At 47.2% G+C, this 19,373-nt stretch overlaps 1 protein-coding gene across 5 annotated transcripts in view; it reads left to right on the plus strand.

Annotated features, from left to right (window-relative positions):
- JAK1 (Janus kinase 1) overlaps positions 1 to 19,373 on the plus strand; it is a 243,824-nt gene that overhangs the window by 217,455 nt on the left and 6,996 nt on the right. For all 5 annotated transcript variants that reach the window (XM_070468032.1, XM_070468029.1, XM_070468028.1 and 2 more), the window contains 8 exons: positions 9,207 to 9,313; positions 12,348 to 12,491; positions 13,266 to 13,353; positions 13,818 to 13,945; positions 14,584 to 14,719; positions 16,446 to 16,597; positions 18,924 to 19,074; positions 19,191 to 19,285. In XM_070468032.1, coding sequence (XP_070324133.1) covers positions 9,207 to 9,313; positions 12,348 to 12,491; positions 13,266 to 13,353; positions 13,818 to 13,945; positions 14,584 to 14,719; positions 16,446 to 16,597; positions 18,924 to 19,074; positions 19,191 to 19,285 — 1,001 coding nt within the window. The remainder of the gene's footprint in view (positions 1 to 9,206; positions 9,314 to 12,347; positions 12,492 to 13,265; positions 13,354 to 13,817; positions 13,946 to 14,583; positions 14,720 to 16,445; positions 16,598 to 18,923; positions 19,075 to 19,190; positions 19,286 to 19,373) is intronic.

Raw genomic sequence — 19,373 nt, forward strand, 5'->3', positions numbered from 1 at the left:
CCTGGCACATCTTCTGTGGGCCAAGGATTATGTTAGAGTCACAGAGAAATGCACATGATTCAGTCCCTGTCTCCCAAGGGATTCCAGCCTAATACAAAAAAATGTTACAGGTAAATGAGGCCACTGCAGCATATGATCATCAGCATAATACACACACATATTAGGCCCTGGGGTTAAGGAGGAGAGGATGGTCAAGATCCTGGAGTCACATGGTGTGGATGGCTACACAGAGGAGGTGGATCTTGAGCCAAGTGTTGGACAGTGAGCAGTGTTGCCAGTTAGCTAAGGGAATTCCAAACACGCATGTGCAGGGCAAAGCAGAAGGCAGATGTAGACACTGCAGAAAAGTTGTAAGAGGGCTAATGTGTTCGTGACATTGTACAGGAGACAGGGGTCAAGACCATCCCCAAGAAAAAGAAATGCAGAAAAGCAAAATGGTTGTCTGAGAAGGCCTTATAAATAGCTGTGAAAAGAAGAGGAGCATAAAGCAAAGGAGAAAAGGAAAGATATTCCCATTTGAATGCAGAGTTCCAAAGAATAGCCAGGAGAGATAAGAAAGCCTTTCTAGGTGATCAGTGCAAAGAAATAGAGGAAAACAATAGAATGGGAAAGACGAGAGATCTCTTCAAGAAAACTAGAGATACCAAGGGAACATTTCATGCAAAGATGGGCTCAGTAAAGAACAGAAATGGTATGGACTTGACAGAAGCAGAAGATATTAAGAAGAGGTGGCAAGAATACATAGAAGAACTGTATAAAAAAGATCTTCATGACCCAATTAATCACAATGGTGTGATCATTCACCTAGAGCCAGACATCCTGGAATGTGAAGTCAAGTGGGCCTTAAGAAGCATCACTACGAACAAAGCTAGTAGAGGTGTTGGAATCCCAGTTGAGCTATTTCAGATCCTAAAAGATGATGCTGTGAAAGTGCTGCACTCAATATGTCAGCAAATTTGGAAAACTCAACAGTGGCCACAGGACTGGAAAAGGTTAGTTTTCATTCCAATCCCAAAGAAAGGCAATGTCAAAGAATGCTGAAACTACCACACAATTGCACTCATTTCACGTGCTAGTACAGTAATGCTCAAAATTCTCCAAGCCAGGCTTCAGCAGTATGTGAACCATGAACTTCCAGATGTTCAAGCTGGATTTAGAAAAGGCAGAGGAACCAGAGATCAAATTGCCAACATCTGCTGGATCATCATCGAAAAAGCAAGAGAGTTCCAGAAAAACATCTACTTCTGCTTTATTGACTATGCCCAAACCTTTGATTATGTGGATCACAGTAAACTGTGGAAAATTCTGAAAGAGATGGGAATACCAGACCACCTGACCTGCGTCTTGAGCAACCTGTATGCAGGTCAGGAGGCAACAGTTAGAACTGGACATGAAACAACAGACTGGTTCCAAATAGGAAAAGGAGTACATCAAGGCTGTATATTGTCACCCTGCTTATTTAACTTAAATGCAGAGTACATCATGAAAAACACTGGGTTGGATAAAGCACAAGTTGGAATCAAGATTACTGGGAGAAACATCAATAACCTCAGATACACAGATGACACCACCCTTCCCTTATGGCAGAAAGTGAAGAAGAACTAAAGAACCTCTTGATGAAAGTGAAAGAGGAGAGTGAAAAAGTTGGCTTAAAGCTCAACATTCAGGAAACGAAGATCATGGCATCCGGTCCCATCACTTCATGGCAAATAGATGGGGAAACAGTGCAAATAGTGGCTGACTTTATTTTTTTGGGATCCAGAATCACTGCAGATGGTGATTGCAGCCATGTAATTAAAAGACGCTTACTCCTTGGAAGGAAAATTATGACCAACCTAGACAGCATATTAAAAAGCAGAGACATTACTTTGCCAACAAAGGTCTGTCTAGTCAAGGTTTTTCTAGTCAAGACACTACTTTGTCAACAAAGGTCTGTCTATGGTTTTTCCAGTAGTCATGTATGGATGTGAGAGTTGGACTGTGAAGAAAGCTGAGCACCGAAGAATTGATGCTTTTTAACTGTGGTGTTGGAGAAGACTCTTGAGGGTCCCTTGGACAGCAAGGAGATCCATCCAGTCCATCCTAAAGGAGATCAGTCCTGGATGTTCATTGGAAGGACTGATGTTGAAGCTGAAACTCCAGTACTTTGGCCACCTGATGGGAAGAGCTGACTCATTTGAAAAAACCGTGATACTGGGAAAGGTTGAGGGCAGTAGGAGAAGGGGAGGACAGAGGATGAGATGGGTGGATGGCATCACCGACTCAATGGGCACTAGTTTGTGTAGGCTTCGGAAGTTGGTGATGGACAGTGAGGCCTGGCGTGCTGTGGTTCATGGGGTCGCAAAGATTCAGACACAACTGAGCAACTGAACTGAATGTGTTCAGTGCACTTAGAAAGAAGGGAGGGGGAGGCAAAGAGTGTAGAGACTCAGGATCATTGGAGGCCTTGGTTGCCACACCGTGGAACTGGGACTTTATTATGCAGGCAGTGAGGAGTCATGAGTGGATCACAGCGTGAAATGGATAGAAGAGGCGAGGAACTTCGCTGTCTTTACTATTAATTTTTATTTTAGTAAACTTGCTTTACAATGCTGTATTAGCTTCTACCACATAGCAAAATGGATCAATCATACATATACATAAATCCCCTTGCTCTTTTTTTGAAATGGAATTATTGCTGATTTACAATGTTGTGTTTCTGATGTACAGCAAAGTGATTCACTTATCTGTATTGTTTTTCAGATTCTTTTCCATTATAGTTTATTACAAGATGCTTAATATAGTGCCATGTGCTATACAGTAGGACTTTATCTATTTTTATATTTAGTAGTTTGTGTCTGCTAATTTCAAATTCCTAGTTTACCCTGACGTGCACTCCATTTCTATTTGGTAACCATAAGTTTGGTTTCTGTGTTTGTGAGTCTGTTTCTCTTTTAGAAATAAGTTCATTCCATATGTGAGTGATCATATGATTTTTGTCTTTCTCTGTTTGACTGACTTCATTTAGTCTAATAATCTGTAGGTCCATCCATGTTCCTGCAAATGGCAAATGGCATACTTTTTATGATTAAATAATATTCCATTGTGTATGTGTATATCAAACATGCATCGTGTGTGTGTGTGTATATTTATGTATGTCTCTCTGTATTGCATTGTGTATGTGTATATCAGACATGCATTGTGTATGTGTGTGTTTATATTTATATGTGTCTCTCTATATTGCACACCTTCTTTATCCATTCATCTGTCAGTGGACATTTAGGTTTCCATGCTTTACTGAGATATGTTCCCTCTCTCATCCATTTTAAATGGATGTTGAATTTTATCGAATGCTTTTTCTGCATCTATTGAGATGATCATGTGGTTTTTGTCTTTTCTTTTGTTGATGTGGTGTATCACATAGATTGATTTGTGTTTGTTGAACCATTCTTGTGACCCTGAGATGAATCCATTGCAATCATGATGTGTGATCCTCTTTATGTGTTGCTGAATTACATTTGCTAGTATTTTATTGAGGAGTTTTGCATCTGTATTCATTAGAGATACTGACCTATAATTTTCTTTCTTGCTGTTGTTTTAGTATTTGGTTTTAGTATCAGGAAGATGGTGGCTTCATAAAATGAATTTGAGAGTGTTCTCTCCTCTTGAGTCTTTTGAAAGAGTTCGAGAAGGATTGATGTAACTTTTTCTTTGTATGTTTGGTAGGATTCCCCAGTGATTGCTCTTTTTTAAACCCCATCGACAATGTCATTGATGTCCTGCTGGTAGATTCATCACCTCTTAGAATATGAAAACTGGAAGGACACATAGGGGCACTTGATCAGTGTCCCATCTTATAGGAGAGGAAACAGATCTGGAGATGTGAAGTGGGTCTCTTTGAAGGCCAAGGTCAAAGGGGTTTTGAGTGCCAGGTCTATCCCCAGTGCCAAATCCCTTGAGTACCAATTATTTTGATGTTTCTCTGCCACGCGGTACTGTCCTGCATATGTCAGATCCCTTTCTTAGGAGGAGTCAGGCCTTACAGAAAGGGCAGCACAGTTGTTCCTGAGGACCCAGCAAGTGTGGTCAAAGACATTCTCAGTTCAGTTGCTCAGTCGTGTCTGAATCTTTGCGACCCCATGGACTGCAGCACTCCAGGCTTCCCTGTTCATCACCAACTCCCAGAGCCTACTCAAACTCAGGTCCAGCGCATCAGTGATGCCATCCAACTGTCTCATCCTCTGTTGTCCTCTTTTCCTCCTGCCTTCAATCTTTCCCATCAACAGGGTCTTTTCCAATGAGACAGTTCTTCGCATCAGGTGGCCAAAGTATTGGAGTTTCAGCTTCATCATCAGTCCTTCCAACGAATATTCAGAACTGATTTTCTTTAGGATGGACTGGTTGGATCTCCTTGCTGTCCAAGGGACTCTCAAGAGTCTTCTCCAATACCACAGTTCAAAACCATGAATTCTTCAGTGCTCAGCTTTCTTTATAGTCCAACTCTCACATCCATACATGACTATTGGAAAAACCATAGCTTTGACTAGAAGGACCTATGTTGGTCAAATAATGTCTCTGCTTTTTAATATGCTGTCTAGGTTGGTCATAGCTTTTCTTTTAAGGAGTAAGGGTCTTTTAATTTCATGGCTGTAGTCATCATCTGCAGTGATTTTGGAGCCCCGAAAAATAAAGTCAGCACTGTTTCCCCATCTATTTGCCATGAAGTGATGGGACCAGATGCCATGATCTTAGTTTTCTGAATGTTGAGCTTTAAGCCAACTTTTTCACTCTCTTCTTTTACTTTCATCAAGAGGTTCTCTAGTTCTTCTTCACTTTCTGCCATAAGGTTGGTGTCATCTGTGTATCTGAGGTTATTGATATTTCTCCCAGCAATCTTGATTCCAGCTTGTGCTTCATCCAGTGTGGCATTTCTCATGATGTACTGTGCATATAAGTTAAATAAGCAGAGTGACAATATACAGCCTTGATGTACTCCTTTTCCTATTTGGAACCAGTCTGTTGTTCCATGTCCAGTTCTAACTGTTGCCTCCTGACCTGCATACAGGTTGCTCAAGACGCAGGTCAGGTGGTCTGGTATTCCCATCTCTTTCAGAATTTTCCACAGTTTATTGTGATCCACACAGTCAAAGGCTTTGGCATCATCAATAAAGCAGAAGTAGATGTTTTTCTGGAACTCTCTTGCTTTTTTGATGATTCAGCAGATGTTGGCAATTTGATCTCTGGTTCCTCTGCCTTTTCTAAATCCAGCTTGAACATCTGGAAGTTCATGGTTCACCTACTGCTGAAGCCTGGCTTGGAGAATTTTGAGCATTACTTTGCTAGCGTGTGAGATGGGTGCAGTTGTGCGGTAGTTTGGGTATTCTTTGACATTGCCTTTTTTTGGGATTGGGTTGAAAACTGACTTTTTCCAGTCCTGTGGCCACTGTTGAGTTTTCCAGATTTGCTGACATATTGAGTGCAGCACTTTAACAGCATCATATTTTGGGATTTGAAATAGCTCAACTGGAATTCCATCACCTTCGCTAGCTTTGTTGGCAGTGATGCTTCCTAAGGCCCACTTGACTTCGTGTTTCAGGATGTCTGGCTCTAGGTTAGTAATCACACCATCATGGTTATCTGGCTCATGAAGATCTTTTTGTACAGTTCTTCTATGTATTCTTGCCACCTCTTCTTAATATCTTCTGCTTCTGTTAGGTCCTTACCATTTCTGTCCTTTATTGTGCTCATCTTTGCATGAAATGTTCCTTTGGCATCTCTGATTTTCTTGAAGAGGTCTCTAGTCTGTCTTTTAACGGAGTGCATCTGTGAGTCTTTACAGTCGGGGTGAGCAGAGGAAGCAACACCAACACAAAAAGGGACCTGGGTGCTTGATGTTTGAGTTGCTTTTTGGTCTCCTAAGGCAGTGTCATTGAACTTGATGAAAGAGGAAGGACTTGTGTGCTTGTTGATCAGATAGGGTTTCCTGCCAGTCTGGGGGTGTAGCTTGCAGCCTTTGTTTTTGTGCTTGAAGATACTCTGCAAAGGTAAAAACACATCTGCCACTTGATGTGAGACCTCAGGGTGAACTATAACCTTAGAGCCCAGCAACCCTATTCACTTGCATAGTCTCTCCTTCCAGATATGAGAGGCAGTTTTTGCTTTCCTAGGGATTAGTGGGTTCAGGACGAGGCTGAGGAAATGGAGAGCAGCAGGCCTGGGAAGCGAGAAGGTGGCAGCAGGTTGGAGACAGGGATGTGATTTCTCTGCTGGAATTAGCTGGGGAGGCTTCTGGTGTAGTTGCCACCCTCACTGGAAACTGGTGGCTGTGGTGGGAGAAACACAGGAACAGGATTGAACCCTTCTCACGGCTTCTGTTAAGGCTTCTGGAACACTGCGCCGAGTGTAATGTTCAGTGTTTGTCTCTCCACTTGATTATAAGCTTTTAAGACAGGATCTGGGTCTCACCACGATGATTCACGGGAGAGGCAGCACCCAGCACAGAATGGCTGCTCCCTCGTGTCTGTCGAGTGAATAGTTAGAGCAGCAGCTACCACACTGGCGTGTACCTACTAGTCCCAAGCAGTTTATCTGCATTTTTAAGTTAGCTCTTTGTAGCTATTATAAATATGAGGAAATTGAGGATCAGAGATATTCACTGACTTGTTCAAAATCACACAACTGGTCGTATCGCTAGTGGTTACACTGAGAGTAGCAATTAAAAAAAAAAGAGTAGCAGTAAATAATAATGGTGATGATAATGGCTGCTGTTGTCTACTATCATGTGAGTAATTCTTAAGTTTGCCAGGTACCGTTTGAGGTCCTTCCATAGTTTAAGTTAATTAATCTTCATAATAATCCGTAGTATGTTGTTATCCATTATACTTACCCAAGATTGCTTAGATAGTTAGAGGAGGCATGGCAATTTGAACTCACGTTTTCCGACTCCAACCACAGTGATCTTTCCCCTATATCACACCCTCTGTAGGGTTACAAGTGCAGTTACCAGCCCAAGACTCTGGGGTGAGGGTCAGTTCTGCTGACCTTGGGGGTGGGTGCTGTGGGGGTTAGAGTGAGACTATGCGGTATGTGAGTGGCTTTTCCATGTAGGCCCTCAGAAGCCTCTGTCTTCCCTCTGCCACCTGCAAATTAGAGAAGTGGCGAAATTGTGAAAACTGAAGAGACAGTCATTTTGAGTTTCTCAGTGCCTCAGGCCTTCTGAGCACAGGCTTCCGATGGCCACACCCCAGCCTGGGTTTCACACTTAAATGCACCCAAGAAACTTCATGGAATAAATAAAATCAGGCAGCCACTCAGAATGAGTGTGATAATCAAGAAAGTCTCCTCTTGTGCATTGCCCGGTGCTGCTGCCCCTCTCCAAGTCTGAGGGTGACCGTGTTAAGAGATGGGAAACTATTGATCAGTTACCACTGACTCTCTCACGTTCTCATCTGTGCAGTCAAATCTTGGAGCTTGATTTCTACACGGTTCAGCTCTGACACTGAGGACTTAGCAGATCATTGCCAAAGCTCCAGGAACCAGGTGGTACAACACAGATGAAGGCGCTGGCAGATGTGATACCGGTCATAGGCACAGGGGCTGCCAGTTATGGGGCAGTCACCTCCCGCCAGGCATTGGCCCTTCATGGGCATCATCTCATTTATCCCTCACAGCAGCCCAGTGAGGAGCATAACCGTGTGCCCCATTTTTGTAGTAAGGAAACCGGTTCATGGAGGTTTAACAGCTTTCCCCACTCTTGATCCTAGTGCCCTGTTCTCTGAAGTGGCCGTGCAAATAACTGGCCCACAAATGGCCCCTGTTCCCGTTCTCTTCTCTGATTTCCTCTGTGGCTCTACTGCCTAAACCCTTCCCTTGGGCACCATGCAGGTGGCCCTTTCTTCATGTCTTTTCTCCAGAGTTGCCTGCTTGAACCTGATTTTTCCCAGGTAACAGGGTTAGAGTCAGGATAACAGAATGGAGGAGAGGAGACTCTAAAAACGTGGGTACTCAGGGTATGATTACGGGGGAGCCTGTATCTGAACCAGCTTTTGGCTCCCAGATTTGTACCCCTTTCCTCTAGGGCCAGCCATGCTGTGGAGGCAAGAGACTGGAGTCAACCCTGAATGCAGTATGAATCCAGAGCCTGACCTTGGGCAAATGATTTAATAGCTCTGAATCTGTTTTTCTGATCTCTAAGGGGATAAGAATACTATATATCTCATAGGATTGTCATAAGGACAGGAGCTAATGTGTATAAAGCTCTTCAGGACAGTGGCTGGCACAGAGAAGGTAGTCAGAAAGTGTGAGCTGAAAAAAAACAAAAGAAAAACAAATCCTGCCTGGCAGGGTAGAGAGGCTGTGAGTCACTTGGCCCATTGCTCAAGGACAATGGATGAATACTCAACTGGTCCGATCTGGAAGGTGCTTTCTTCCCTCACGTTAACCTTGGAGCTCAGAGTGGCTCCACGGTGGGAAGGCGACTTGCATGGATTATAAATTCCCAGTTAGCCACCTGTGCTGACCCTGACTTAGCAGATTTTATAATGGGTCTAGTTTGTTATTTGAATCAGTAGTATCTAGGGGTTGGTCTGCTTGAAATCTGAACATTCAGCCAGCAGTTCACTAAATGCCTCCTTGTTGTCGGGCAGTGCTGGGAACTAGAGAGCCTCAGGCACAGCCGTCTTTTTTGGGTCACCCACCCTGTTCTTCACGGAACCTGGGTTTTTCACCCTCCGATTTTGGTTCCTGTCACTCCCGGTGTGCTTCCTCTATCCTTAGTTCTCATCCTTCAGCCCACACCCTGTTCTTCATTCACACATTTAGCAAGTATTTTTGAGTGCCTACTGTGTACCAGGCTGTGGAGACAGAGCAGGAAATAATACAGACACAGGCCCTACCTTGCAGAGTTTCTGTTCTCGGCTTCTAGCGTTTCATTCCTCCCCGACCCCTCTTACCAGTGCAGATCCTGCTGTGTCAACCCCGGACCACCTGCCCTTTAAGAGTAGCGGCACAGATTTTGATTGATTATTTGATTCATATTGGCTCTGTTATTAGCCTTGCTGATGAGCTCCTGGAGGGCAGGAATCAAGTACTTAGTAAATATCTGTTGAGTGACGGAACCAACAAATGCACACGTATGTGTTGAGCAAGCCCATGGCCCAGGAGATGTTGGTGACTGGGACCTTACACCTTCACCGCTCCACTCAGACTTCTCTCTCTTTCTTCCATAGAAATCTCCAATCTGCTGGTGGCCACCAAGAAAGCCCAGGAGTGGCAGCCTGTCTACACCATGAGCCAGCTGAGTTTCGATCGAATCCTCAAGAAAGATATTACGCAAGTGAGTCATTGCTGCCATTCCTGTGTCCAGACCTGGCCCTGCCTCCCCAGAGTGGAGAAGCCTGGGGAACCTGGGGAGAACGAAGTCATGTTTGCAGAGATCCGATGAACAAGGGGACTTCCCTTTCATAGGTGAAGCTGGTCAACCAGCAGATGCCCTGCTGTCCACCCAGCCTTGCTGATGCACCCTAGACTTTCTCCTTGAAGGAACTGGCTTAGTCAGTTTTTGAGCGGTTATCTGGGGCTATAGGGACCTTCCATTCCCGGTTCCTATAGTTGTAGGGACCAACCCTAGAAGTAGTTGGAGAATTTGGTGGGAATGTTGACAGATCTCCATAGCGGATTATAGGCTGATGACCCTCGTGGCCCCATAACCGGCTGGAGAGGCACTTCTGAATTTCAGTCCTGGGCTTTCTGATGACGTGTCCAGAAGGAGCAAAGCTGAGGGCACACGGAGCACGGTGAGGGAGCAGGAGACGCACAGTTCAGACCTGAAGGAGGGAGCTCTGCTGAGAAGCTGATCCCTCAGACCAGTGTTCCAGCCTCCAGAGGGCTTTGGCCCAGCATCTGCAGCCTTGGGCAGGGCCAGTTTCCCTCGTAGCTAGCTGCCCTTGGGCCTTGTAGGGTATGAGGTCCAGGGAACCCCCACTTTCTGTTCTGCACCCACCTCCTCAGCCCCCTGACACAGCCACACGCAGGGGGAGACTAAGCCCGCGTGAAGGAAATCTGTGTAGGCCGCTTACTGCCCCGGAGAAGCTGCCCCACCTTGGAGGTGCTGGAGGGCGAGTCATGGGCTCACTCACTGGGGACCAGGCAAAGGGTGGCAGGCGTGAGGCTGGGTTGTTCATCTGCTGTTTGAAATCAGTTCCTGAAATTATTGAGGAGGTCTTGAGGGAGTGAAAGTCCACAGTGGCAAATGCCCCGCTTCACTATGTAAATGGTTTCCTGAGGGCAGATCTGACTGTTCTGTCCCTCAGGGTATCAGAGCTGTATCCAGAGATGGGCAGCACCCCAGCCTCTTTTCTTCCTGGAACTTGACGTGTACCCAGGGTCTTCCTGCTCTCTTTCCCCTTGAGCCTCTGGGTCTCTGTGCCATCCTCTGTGCCTCCAGTGTTTGTTTAGCCAAGAGCGACTGAGCACTTCCCGTGCCAGGCATGATCGCCACCCTCCACAGGCACACAGACTGGTGGGGGAGGCAGATTTTTATCTATCTTGAGTAGATAATTAAACTGCCAGGAGACAGTCCCAAGTAGAGGTACGGCAGGATGTGGGACCGTCAGACGACCATGCTGCCTGGTCTTGGGATAGCAGTGGCGTCCTGGGGGAAGTGGAATCAAAGCAGAGCCCCAGAGGATGGACAGGCACTCAGCAAAGACAGAGGGCGCAGCGTGGAGGGAGACTGGAGTGGGACACGCAGGGGCCTCTGAGTTGCTGTGGAATCCTTACCGCCTATTGCTGTGACTTGGCCCCTGGAATAAGCAACGCTTCTGGGGGAACAGTAATTATTCTGAAAGCATATGGCTTTTACAGGATGTTCTGGGAACACAACTTCCCATAACCTTGATGAATCGCTTCATGACAGATGCAGCTTTAATGAATAGTCACAGGACCTTGCCAGGGCAGTAGACAGGGCAGATGTACCACCATTCTGTGACAGGTGACAAACGCTGGCATTTGTGCAAGTTAATATACCCAACTAACAATTGTGTACCTTCTTAAGAGAGACAGAAATCAGCCTAGGGAGTCAGCCACAAAGCATTTTCTGTATTTAGAGGAGGTCCAAGGATAATATATATCAGTAGAATGATAGAACTCCCAGTTACACATTTTGTGGGGTTAATATCATTACCTTGACAATGCCTAAGTTTCATGACTCACATTTGGATTCACTTCAAATGTTAAGAGTATTTAAATCAGAATTATTAAAACTTAAGTTTTGTGTGTGTGCGTTAGTTGCTCAGCCATGTCTGACTCTCTGCGACCCCATGGACTGCAGCCTGCCAGGCTCCTCTGTCCATGGAAGTCTCCAGGCGAGAATACTGGAGTGGGTTGCCATTTCCTTTTCCAGGGAATCTTCCTGACCCAGGGATCGAACCTGGGTCTCCCACATTGCAGGTAGAGTCTAAGCTTAAGCTAAAAGGGCCTTGAAGACAGATCATTGTTCGTTGTTTGTTCAGGGCCTTGAGCAGATGATCTCATTTAGTTCTCTTATGCTGCTCATTTGGTTTTATTACCTTTTCATATGTGGGGAAACTGAGGCCTGTCCCTCCTGTGTCTACCTCTGCATATCAGTCACCTTCCTCTAGGGATCTCTAGGGCGTGTGCCTGTGTAAATGGTATTGCTAATTTGAAAGCATGCACACTTAACACCTGTGCATCAGACAGATGGGTAGAAAATGTATAGGTACGAGGGGGCGATTAGACAAAACACACTGGTCAACAGATTGACTTCTGCTCACTATGTGCCAGGAAGTTTTCTACCTAATTCTTCATTTGATAATTAACACCAACCCTAGGAGACTGTTAACCCATTTACAGAAAATGGGTGCAGACTGAGTGTGATGAAAGAAAGTCTCCCAAAGGCCTGTAAGCAGTAGGGCCAGGACTCACAAGCCTGTTCTCTGTTCCACAGCCTGTGGGTGGAGGAGCCTCCTGCCGAGTCCTGCTCTGGAGGCCCAGGGTGGGGCCAACATTGGTGGCTATTAATGGCACTGTTGGAAGTTTTGCAAAAGGTCATGGTTTATATTTTGGCCCCAGGCTGTTCCTGGAGGGAGACACAGCAGGTTGCTGTTCAGAGAATAAGAGGATTGTCTCCTGTGGCCCAGGAAGTGCCCCCGCTGTGTTGGGCCGAGTAGCTTTTTGTTCCTCTGGAGGCCTGACAGGCCCAGAGCTTGGGATGAGCTGCGGGGGTCCCTTTGCTGTTGTCCCACCCGAGCCGTGTTGTGTGAGCCCCCCCCCCCCCCCCCCAGAGGACTCAGACCCGCATCACTGCAGCCCCAGGGAGGGTCTCACTAACCTCCCGCTTCCTCCTTCAGGGTGAGCACCTTGGGAGAGGCACGCGGACACACATCTACTCTGGGACCCTCACGGATTACAAGGATGACGAAGGAACTTCTGAAGAGAAGAGAATAAAAGTCATCCTGAAGGTCTTAGACCCCAGCCATAGGGACATTTCTCTGGCAAGTGTCATCCTCATGGCCTCACCCTCTCCCCTCCCCCATCTCTGGAGCCAGTGGAGCACAGTGGGCTGAGAGGAACCTTCGCCCATTCCGGCCTTGTTTTCTAGTCAAGCTTCCTTTCTTCAAATAGAATCTTAGATTAACACGGCATATGAAACAAGCAAGGGAGGTGTGCAGATAAGGTGGGTTGAGCCCTCCCCCCACCTTGGCTTTTCCCTCCCTGTCTGTCCCACTCTCCCCGTGTCCTTCCTAGAGGTCCATGTGGCGGCCGTAGAGCCTTGGACTAGCTGAGTGATCTCAGAACCCCTGATGCAGCCCAGGCTGTCACTCAGTGTCTGGAAAAGCAAAGCCCAGAGGAGTAAAGTGACTGACCCACAGCCCCACATCCTGTTAGAGAGCGACAAAGCCGAGTCTTGACAAACATCTGCTGCCTTGGCTCCCCTTTTATTCTAATACAGTGTGAAACGTTGTTATTCCCCGACATTTGAAGGAAGAAGCAGTGGACATGAGTATCCAATGAGGAAGTTGCCAGCCAGCCTATCCCACCAGCCCAGCACTGTGTCCTGTGGGGTTTCTACCTAAGTCCTGTGTCCCAGCCAGATGACCCTTACAGCAGAGGCTTGGCAGTGCCTCCGGGCAGTTGAGGCCAGGCCTTGGGATGAGGACAGTGGTGAGCTTCCCTGGGCTCCACTGCCTTCCCTCTCAGCTGAGCCACTTTAGGATCAGACCAGTGGAGGCCTGCGCTTGACATGTCTTTGTCCTGTTCTCCCACAGGCCTTCTTTGAGGCAGCCAGCATGATGAGGCAGGTTTCCCATAAACACATCGTGTACCTCTATGGAGTTTGTGTCCGAGACGTGGAGAGTAAGTGTGTCTTTTTGGAAGGGGAGGGTGGCCCTAGCTGGGTAGCATGGGCTGCTGTGAAGATGACTGGGAGCTGACATCTGCTTCATGTTGCCCAGGCTTCTTGCTTTTCTTTTTGTAATCAAGAAATGCAAAGCGCTGAGCAGGTCACTTGCTTAAGCTAGTAGTGGACTTGGAACTAAATCGCATTTGTTTTTCATTGATTTCTTGAATGTTTACTTCTGGCAAGCACTGGGTCCCACACTAGAAGTGGGGAGTGGGTGGGCTGAGTTCATTGCTCAGAGAGTCAGAGTAGAAGGAGCGTCAGGCAGGGCTTGAACTCAAGCCTGTCCGACTCTGAAGCACTGTGCCACTTGCACTGTCAAGCTCAGTACCAGTCATTAAACCGGGCTCTCGTGAGGGCAGGGAGGGTGCTGTCCCAGATGGACGTCAGGTTGCAGATGTGGCTGCTTTTGTGCTTGTAGATATCATGGTGGAAGAATTTGTGGAAGGGGGACCCCTGGATCTCTTCATGCACCGGAAAAGTGATGTCCTCACCACACCCTGGAAGTTTAAAGTTGCCAAACAGCTGGCCAGCGCCCTGAGTTACTTGGTAAGTATGTTCTGATGTCTGTGGTCTCAACCAAGAACCAGAATGTCCTAGTAGGGGAGGCAGGAAGGAGGTACTGACCCAGCAGACTGGGGGGCCCGGGCTCTGTGCCTTTAAACAGGTGTGCCTGGTGCTTAGTGAAAACCATCATCTTGGGCTGTTCTGTGAGCTTACGTATGGATCCTGCTTAGAGGGAGATTTTTCCCTTCAGAAGACTGACTTGGGTACTGCATTGTATGGTGAGAGTAGAAATATTACAGTACTTTCTGAATGAGTGAATCAATCTGTTAGGATCAACAGTAGCTCACATTTATTGAATGCTTACCATGCTTCAGCAGTGCATGTGTTTTGAGACTCTCACCACTTTAATTCTCACAAAAGCCTTATGAGGCCTGCCCGCCCGCCCACCACCCCCACCCCCCACCCCCCATCATCCCTGTTTCCCTGATTAGGGAAATAGAGCAGAGGGATGTTATAGAATGTGCCCGAGTCGCACAGATCAGTGCGAGCTCTTGGCTGCCTGGGTCTGGCTGGGGCTAGGGGACTGTGCGTTACGACCCGAGGGCTGGAGACTGGAGGGGGTTTGGGAAGGAGGGTAGCAACACTGCCATTTTTGCTGAGTCAGCTTTTTCACTCCGTAGGAGGATAAAGACCTGGTCCATGGAAACGTGTGCACCAAAAACCTCCTTCTGGCCCGTGAGGGCATCGACAGTGAGTGCGGCCCCTTCATCAAGCTCAGCGACCCTGGCATCCCCATCACTGTGCTCTCCAGACAAGGTGTGTTCCCCCGCTCCCCCCACAAGCAGGTCCAGGCCAGCAGGGGAGGGGGCTGGGCTGGGGTTCTGTCTCCTTTTAGAAAGCATACTTCTGCAAAAGGTGTCTGCTGCTCCTGTCCAGCCCTTGGGGGCAGAGGAGATGCTGTGCAGGGGAGGGTTGGTCTTTGACCTCAAGGAGCTGACTGTGCAAAAGAAGAAACAACTTGGCCAAGGCACATCCAGTCCTTGTAATGAAGGAGCTTGTTTGAGGTGCTGGGGTAGCACCTTGCTCAGAGGGAGGCTGTGGGTCCTCGGTGGTCAGAGAGGTGTCAGGAGGAATGGGCCCTGGGTCCTCCCTGTGTTCCTTTTGAAATCCCCTGTAGTGAGTGAGCACTTTGGGGAGGTGCCTTAGCATCACTGAGGCATCTTGTCTTTTTAATTAGTCACCCTGAGCTGACGACTCCAGAGGAGTGGGCAGACCCAGCAGCTGAAACACTACGCAGCGCCACACTGCTCATGCTCTGCCTGAAGGCCACACATAGGGTCCCAGAGCGCCCCTGGGCCTGGTGCCCCCTAATTGCCATGGCCTGTGGTCTTCAGCACTGAGAGTTTTGCTCAGTCATTCAATCAGGGAATGGACTGAGTTTGGAAACAAACCAGGATGAAGAACAGGCCTCACAAATTAAGACCCAAATCATCCACTCTTTGGAAGAGGAGCAGGAAGCATCCTTCAGTACCTTTTGATGCTTACTATCTGGCCATCATCCAGCAGTCCTGAGACAGACCCAGCCCTGAACCTGTCGGGGGTCCTGTTCTCAGCAAGGGTCTGAGACACAGACACTGGTGACTCTAGAACAAGTAGAGAAGCCTGGGGATGCCGCGAGAGGGGCCAATAAAATGCTGTGAACATTCAGAAGAGAGAGACGACATCTGGGGGGCCCAGAGAGTGATTCAGCAAGGAGGTGGGTTTATCTGGGCCTTACAGGCCAGTGAGGTGAGCCGGCAGCAAGGCGACAGTAGGTACACGGTCCTAGGGCCAGCCTGCACTTGTCTGTCAGGAGGATGGACGTGAGAAGGCGAGAAGAAGGACCGGCAAGCCTGAGCATCACTGCCCAGCTCAGTGGCTTCCTGCCTGTTTCCATCAGGAGCTGAGATGCTGCTCCAGGAGTCCACTGAGCTTGTTGAGGGCCATTTCTGTGGACGTGGCAGGGGTTCTAAACCACTCACTGGTCTTCTTTGGCGGCTGAGTGCAAGAGATGTGTGCCTTCTTTTGTTCTTTCTCAAATGAAAGAAAACCCACGTTAAAGAAGTATGACATTGGATGGTGCAGAGTATGGGAGGAAGGGGAGGTTAGCCTGTGCCCACTCTGCATGTGTCGGCCTCTTCTCCCTGGCCTTCCCTTTCTTAACCCTTTGTCCATGTGACCTCCTCCACTCGGGGGTGCTTTGCTGTTTTTGAAGCCAAAGCTTCAGAAGATGGGCTCCCACACCTTCCTGGGGAGTCTGTGTTAAACAGACACATCTGCAGGCCCTGTCTCAGACAGGTGCATCAGAAGGGCCAGGGCTGAGGGACCTGAAAAACTGCCCCTTTAACAAGCTTTCCACAGGCCCAGTGCAGCCACGGCCTACGTTTGGAAAACACTGCTTGACGGCATTTCTTTGTTAACTTCCAGTTCTTGCTGCAGTGACAGTGATACACTCCCTAGGTATTGCAGACACTGACCTGTGAACACCTCTTGGCTTTTCCAGAGTGCATAGAACGAATCCCCTGGATCGCTCCTGAGTGTGTTGAAGACTCCAAGAACCTGAGTGTGGCTGCTGACAAGTGGAGCTTTGGAACCACACTCTGGGAAATCTGCTACAATGGCGAGATCCCTTTGAAAGACAAGACGCTGATTGAGGTGAGCAGCTGCTTCCAGCTGGGAGCTGAGTGAGGGCCCCTTGAACACTCAAGGGCATCTCAGGAATTACCAGGAAACCTCACACTGCGGAGGAGACGGGCACGGGTTTGACTGTCCTCCACAGGCTTCCTGGCTGTGTAACCTCACACGTTAGTTTCCTTGGGCCTGGATTCATCATCTATGGAACCAGGATAAAGAATACCTACTTTGCAGGGTTGTTAGGACAATTAAGCAAATAATGCACATAGAGTGCCAGGTATACAATACGAGCTCAGTAGCTGGTTCTGGCATCTCAAGATTAACACACAAGTATTTATTGAGTCCCTCCTGTGTACCAAGCATTGTCCTAAGTTGAAGCTGGGGGTTTACGATGAAAGAGACACAGGCCTCACTTGCCTTTAGTGACCTTAGGGTCTAGAAGGAGAGGTGGGCTAAAATAGCGGTAAGGATCTGAAACCATCACCCAAAGAGCCATGTGTGTTGGGTGGGGTAGTGTCATTACCCTTGTTTTACAGGTCAGGTAACCGAGACGCAGGTGGCTCAGGTCTGAGTTATTCAGCTAGACTGCACAGCTTCAAGGCTAACTCTTGCTTGTTCACTTGCAGAAAGCTAGTAGAGCTTTCTAACTCTAAAGGGATACTGCAGTAGCAGTTACAGTGAAGGACCACTTATCCTGAATCACTGACTTGCTTTCTGGAATGTGCCTTGTGTGTTTAGCGGGGCAGGCATCACTTGTAGCTGGGAGGGAATGATCGAAGTCCAGGGGAAGGTGGCATTTCAGTCGTCTACAGGAAGCAGTAAGTGGTTCCACTTGCCTGGAGTGTGGCGAGGAACGACAGGTGAACAGGTGGGAAGGGTTGTTTGAGGTCAGGTTTTGTAGAGGCCCTGAATGCCAGGGGTGATGTGGGACGGTGAAGGGCTTGGAGGCCAGCCCTGGCACGGTGCGCTTGGCTGGTGGTTGGATGGACAGGCTGAGGAGAGGACAGGGCAGCGAGTTCCCTGCGGTGCTCAGTGGTGAGAGCCCGAGCCAGGGAGCGGCAGTGGGGATGCAGCGTGGAGGGCGCGCTTGGAGGAGACACCGAAGAGCCTGAAGAACCTCTAACCACTGAATCTTCTGACAGATGAACGTGGTGCAAGACTTGGGCAAGAGGAGTTAAGCTAAAACCCATGGAGAAATCAGCACCTCTATAGATCTGCTATTTGGAATTTTCAGCCAGGACTTTAGGGAGTAATTTTATTTTTAACTTCCTTGGAAACAAAACAGCATACCATTTGCTGTCAGTACTTTTTGAGCACCTTGTGTTTACCCAGGGCTGAGCAGAATATGGAGATAGGGTAAGCAAAGGTCTAGGTCTGCACTGGCGCCTAGAAGAGTGAGATATACTCTAAAGCAGGGGCAGCTCTCAGCTCCTTAATCCTCTTCCTCTTCCTCCTCTCCTCTGGGGCCTAACTCCCCGTCCCGACACCAGCCTCCACAGGGACCACAAGAGAAACCAGCACCCTTGAGATTCAGCTACACAGACCAGAATCTGGAGTGTAGTAAATTCATTGAATTTTTTTAATGATTTAAATAAATCAGTCATTTGTTTCAGAATTTTAAAGTAGTAACCACTTGATGAGAATTTGGAAAATAGAGAAAACTATTTTTAAAAAAGAAAATAATCACTATATTCCAGTCACCCTTGATTAATATTTAACACTTTGGCATATTGTCTTCCAATCTATTTGTATCAATTTTTTAAACAAAATTGGGACCATGCTAAATCGTTACTTTTTCATTTAATGTTGTAATTTCCTATATGATTAAATTGATGTAAGAGTTTGTTGTTTCATTAAATTTTAATTTATTTAACTAAAATTAGATACTTGGCATTGAGGTTGTTTTTATATTTGTAATGTGTTTAATTCTGCAGGGAATATCTTTAAACATAAATCTTTGTTTATATCTGACTTATTTCTGAGTCATTCAGTAGTTACAGTTAGTGAGTCAAAGAGTTCGAAGAATCTGAAGATTTCTACACATGTTGCCAAGTCATATTCCAGAAGGTTGCATGACTTTGCAGGAATACAGCTTATTTGGGATTGGGTAGGATATACTGTGTATTTTCCTTGAATTCAGACTATTTTTGTATCAGGACTAAGATTTTCCATAGTTGTAAAAAAAAAAAAAAAGGGCAACAAGTAGCACTCATGTTTATGAAGTCTACCCTTAAGCAGAGCTGTTGGGAATTAAATTAGGAATTGTTAGGTAACTCTTTCTGACCTGGGGTTAAAAGGTTTGTGGGTGGTTCCTTTGGTTTCTTCAACATGGTCCTGTTCTTTGCAGAAAGAGAGATTCTACGAAAGCCGGTGCAGGCCAGTGACCCCGTCTTGTAAGGAGCTAGCTGACCTGATGACCCGCTGCATGAACTACGACCCCAACCAGAGACCCTTCTTCCGAGCCATCATGAGAGACATCAATAAGCTGGAGGAGCAGAGTAAGACTGCCTTAAGTTGTTTAACCAAGACCAGCCAGGGCCCTGGGGAGGGGGTGACAACTTGGAGCCTGGAGGGGCATTCACTTCTTTTTAACATGTTTTCTCTCTTCTGTTAGATCCAGACATTGTATCAGAAAAAAAGCCAACAACTGAAGTGGATCCCACACATTTTGAAAAGCGGTTCTTAAAGAGGATCCGTGACTTGGGAGAGGCAAGTTACACTGCTGACCATTCACCTCTCTGGACATCTAGAGCCATTCTCCATTCTCTCTCGTTCAGGTCAAAGTTTATAAGAGAAA

Source organism: Odocoileus virginianus, chromosome 5 (genome assembly GCF_023699985.2).
Source record: "Odocoileus virginianus isolate 20LAN1187 ecotype Illinois chromosome 5, Ovbor_1.2, whole genome shotgun sequence".
Lineage (NCBI taxonomy): Eukaryota > Metazoa > Chordata > Mammalia > Artiodactyla > Cervidae > Odocoileus > Odocoileus virginianus.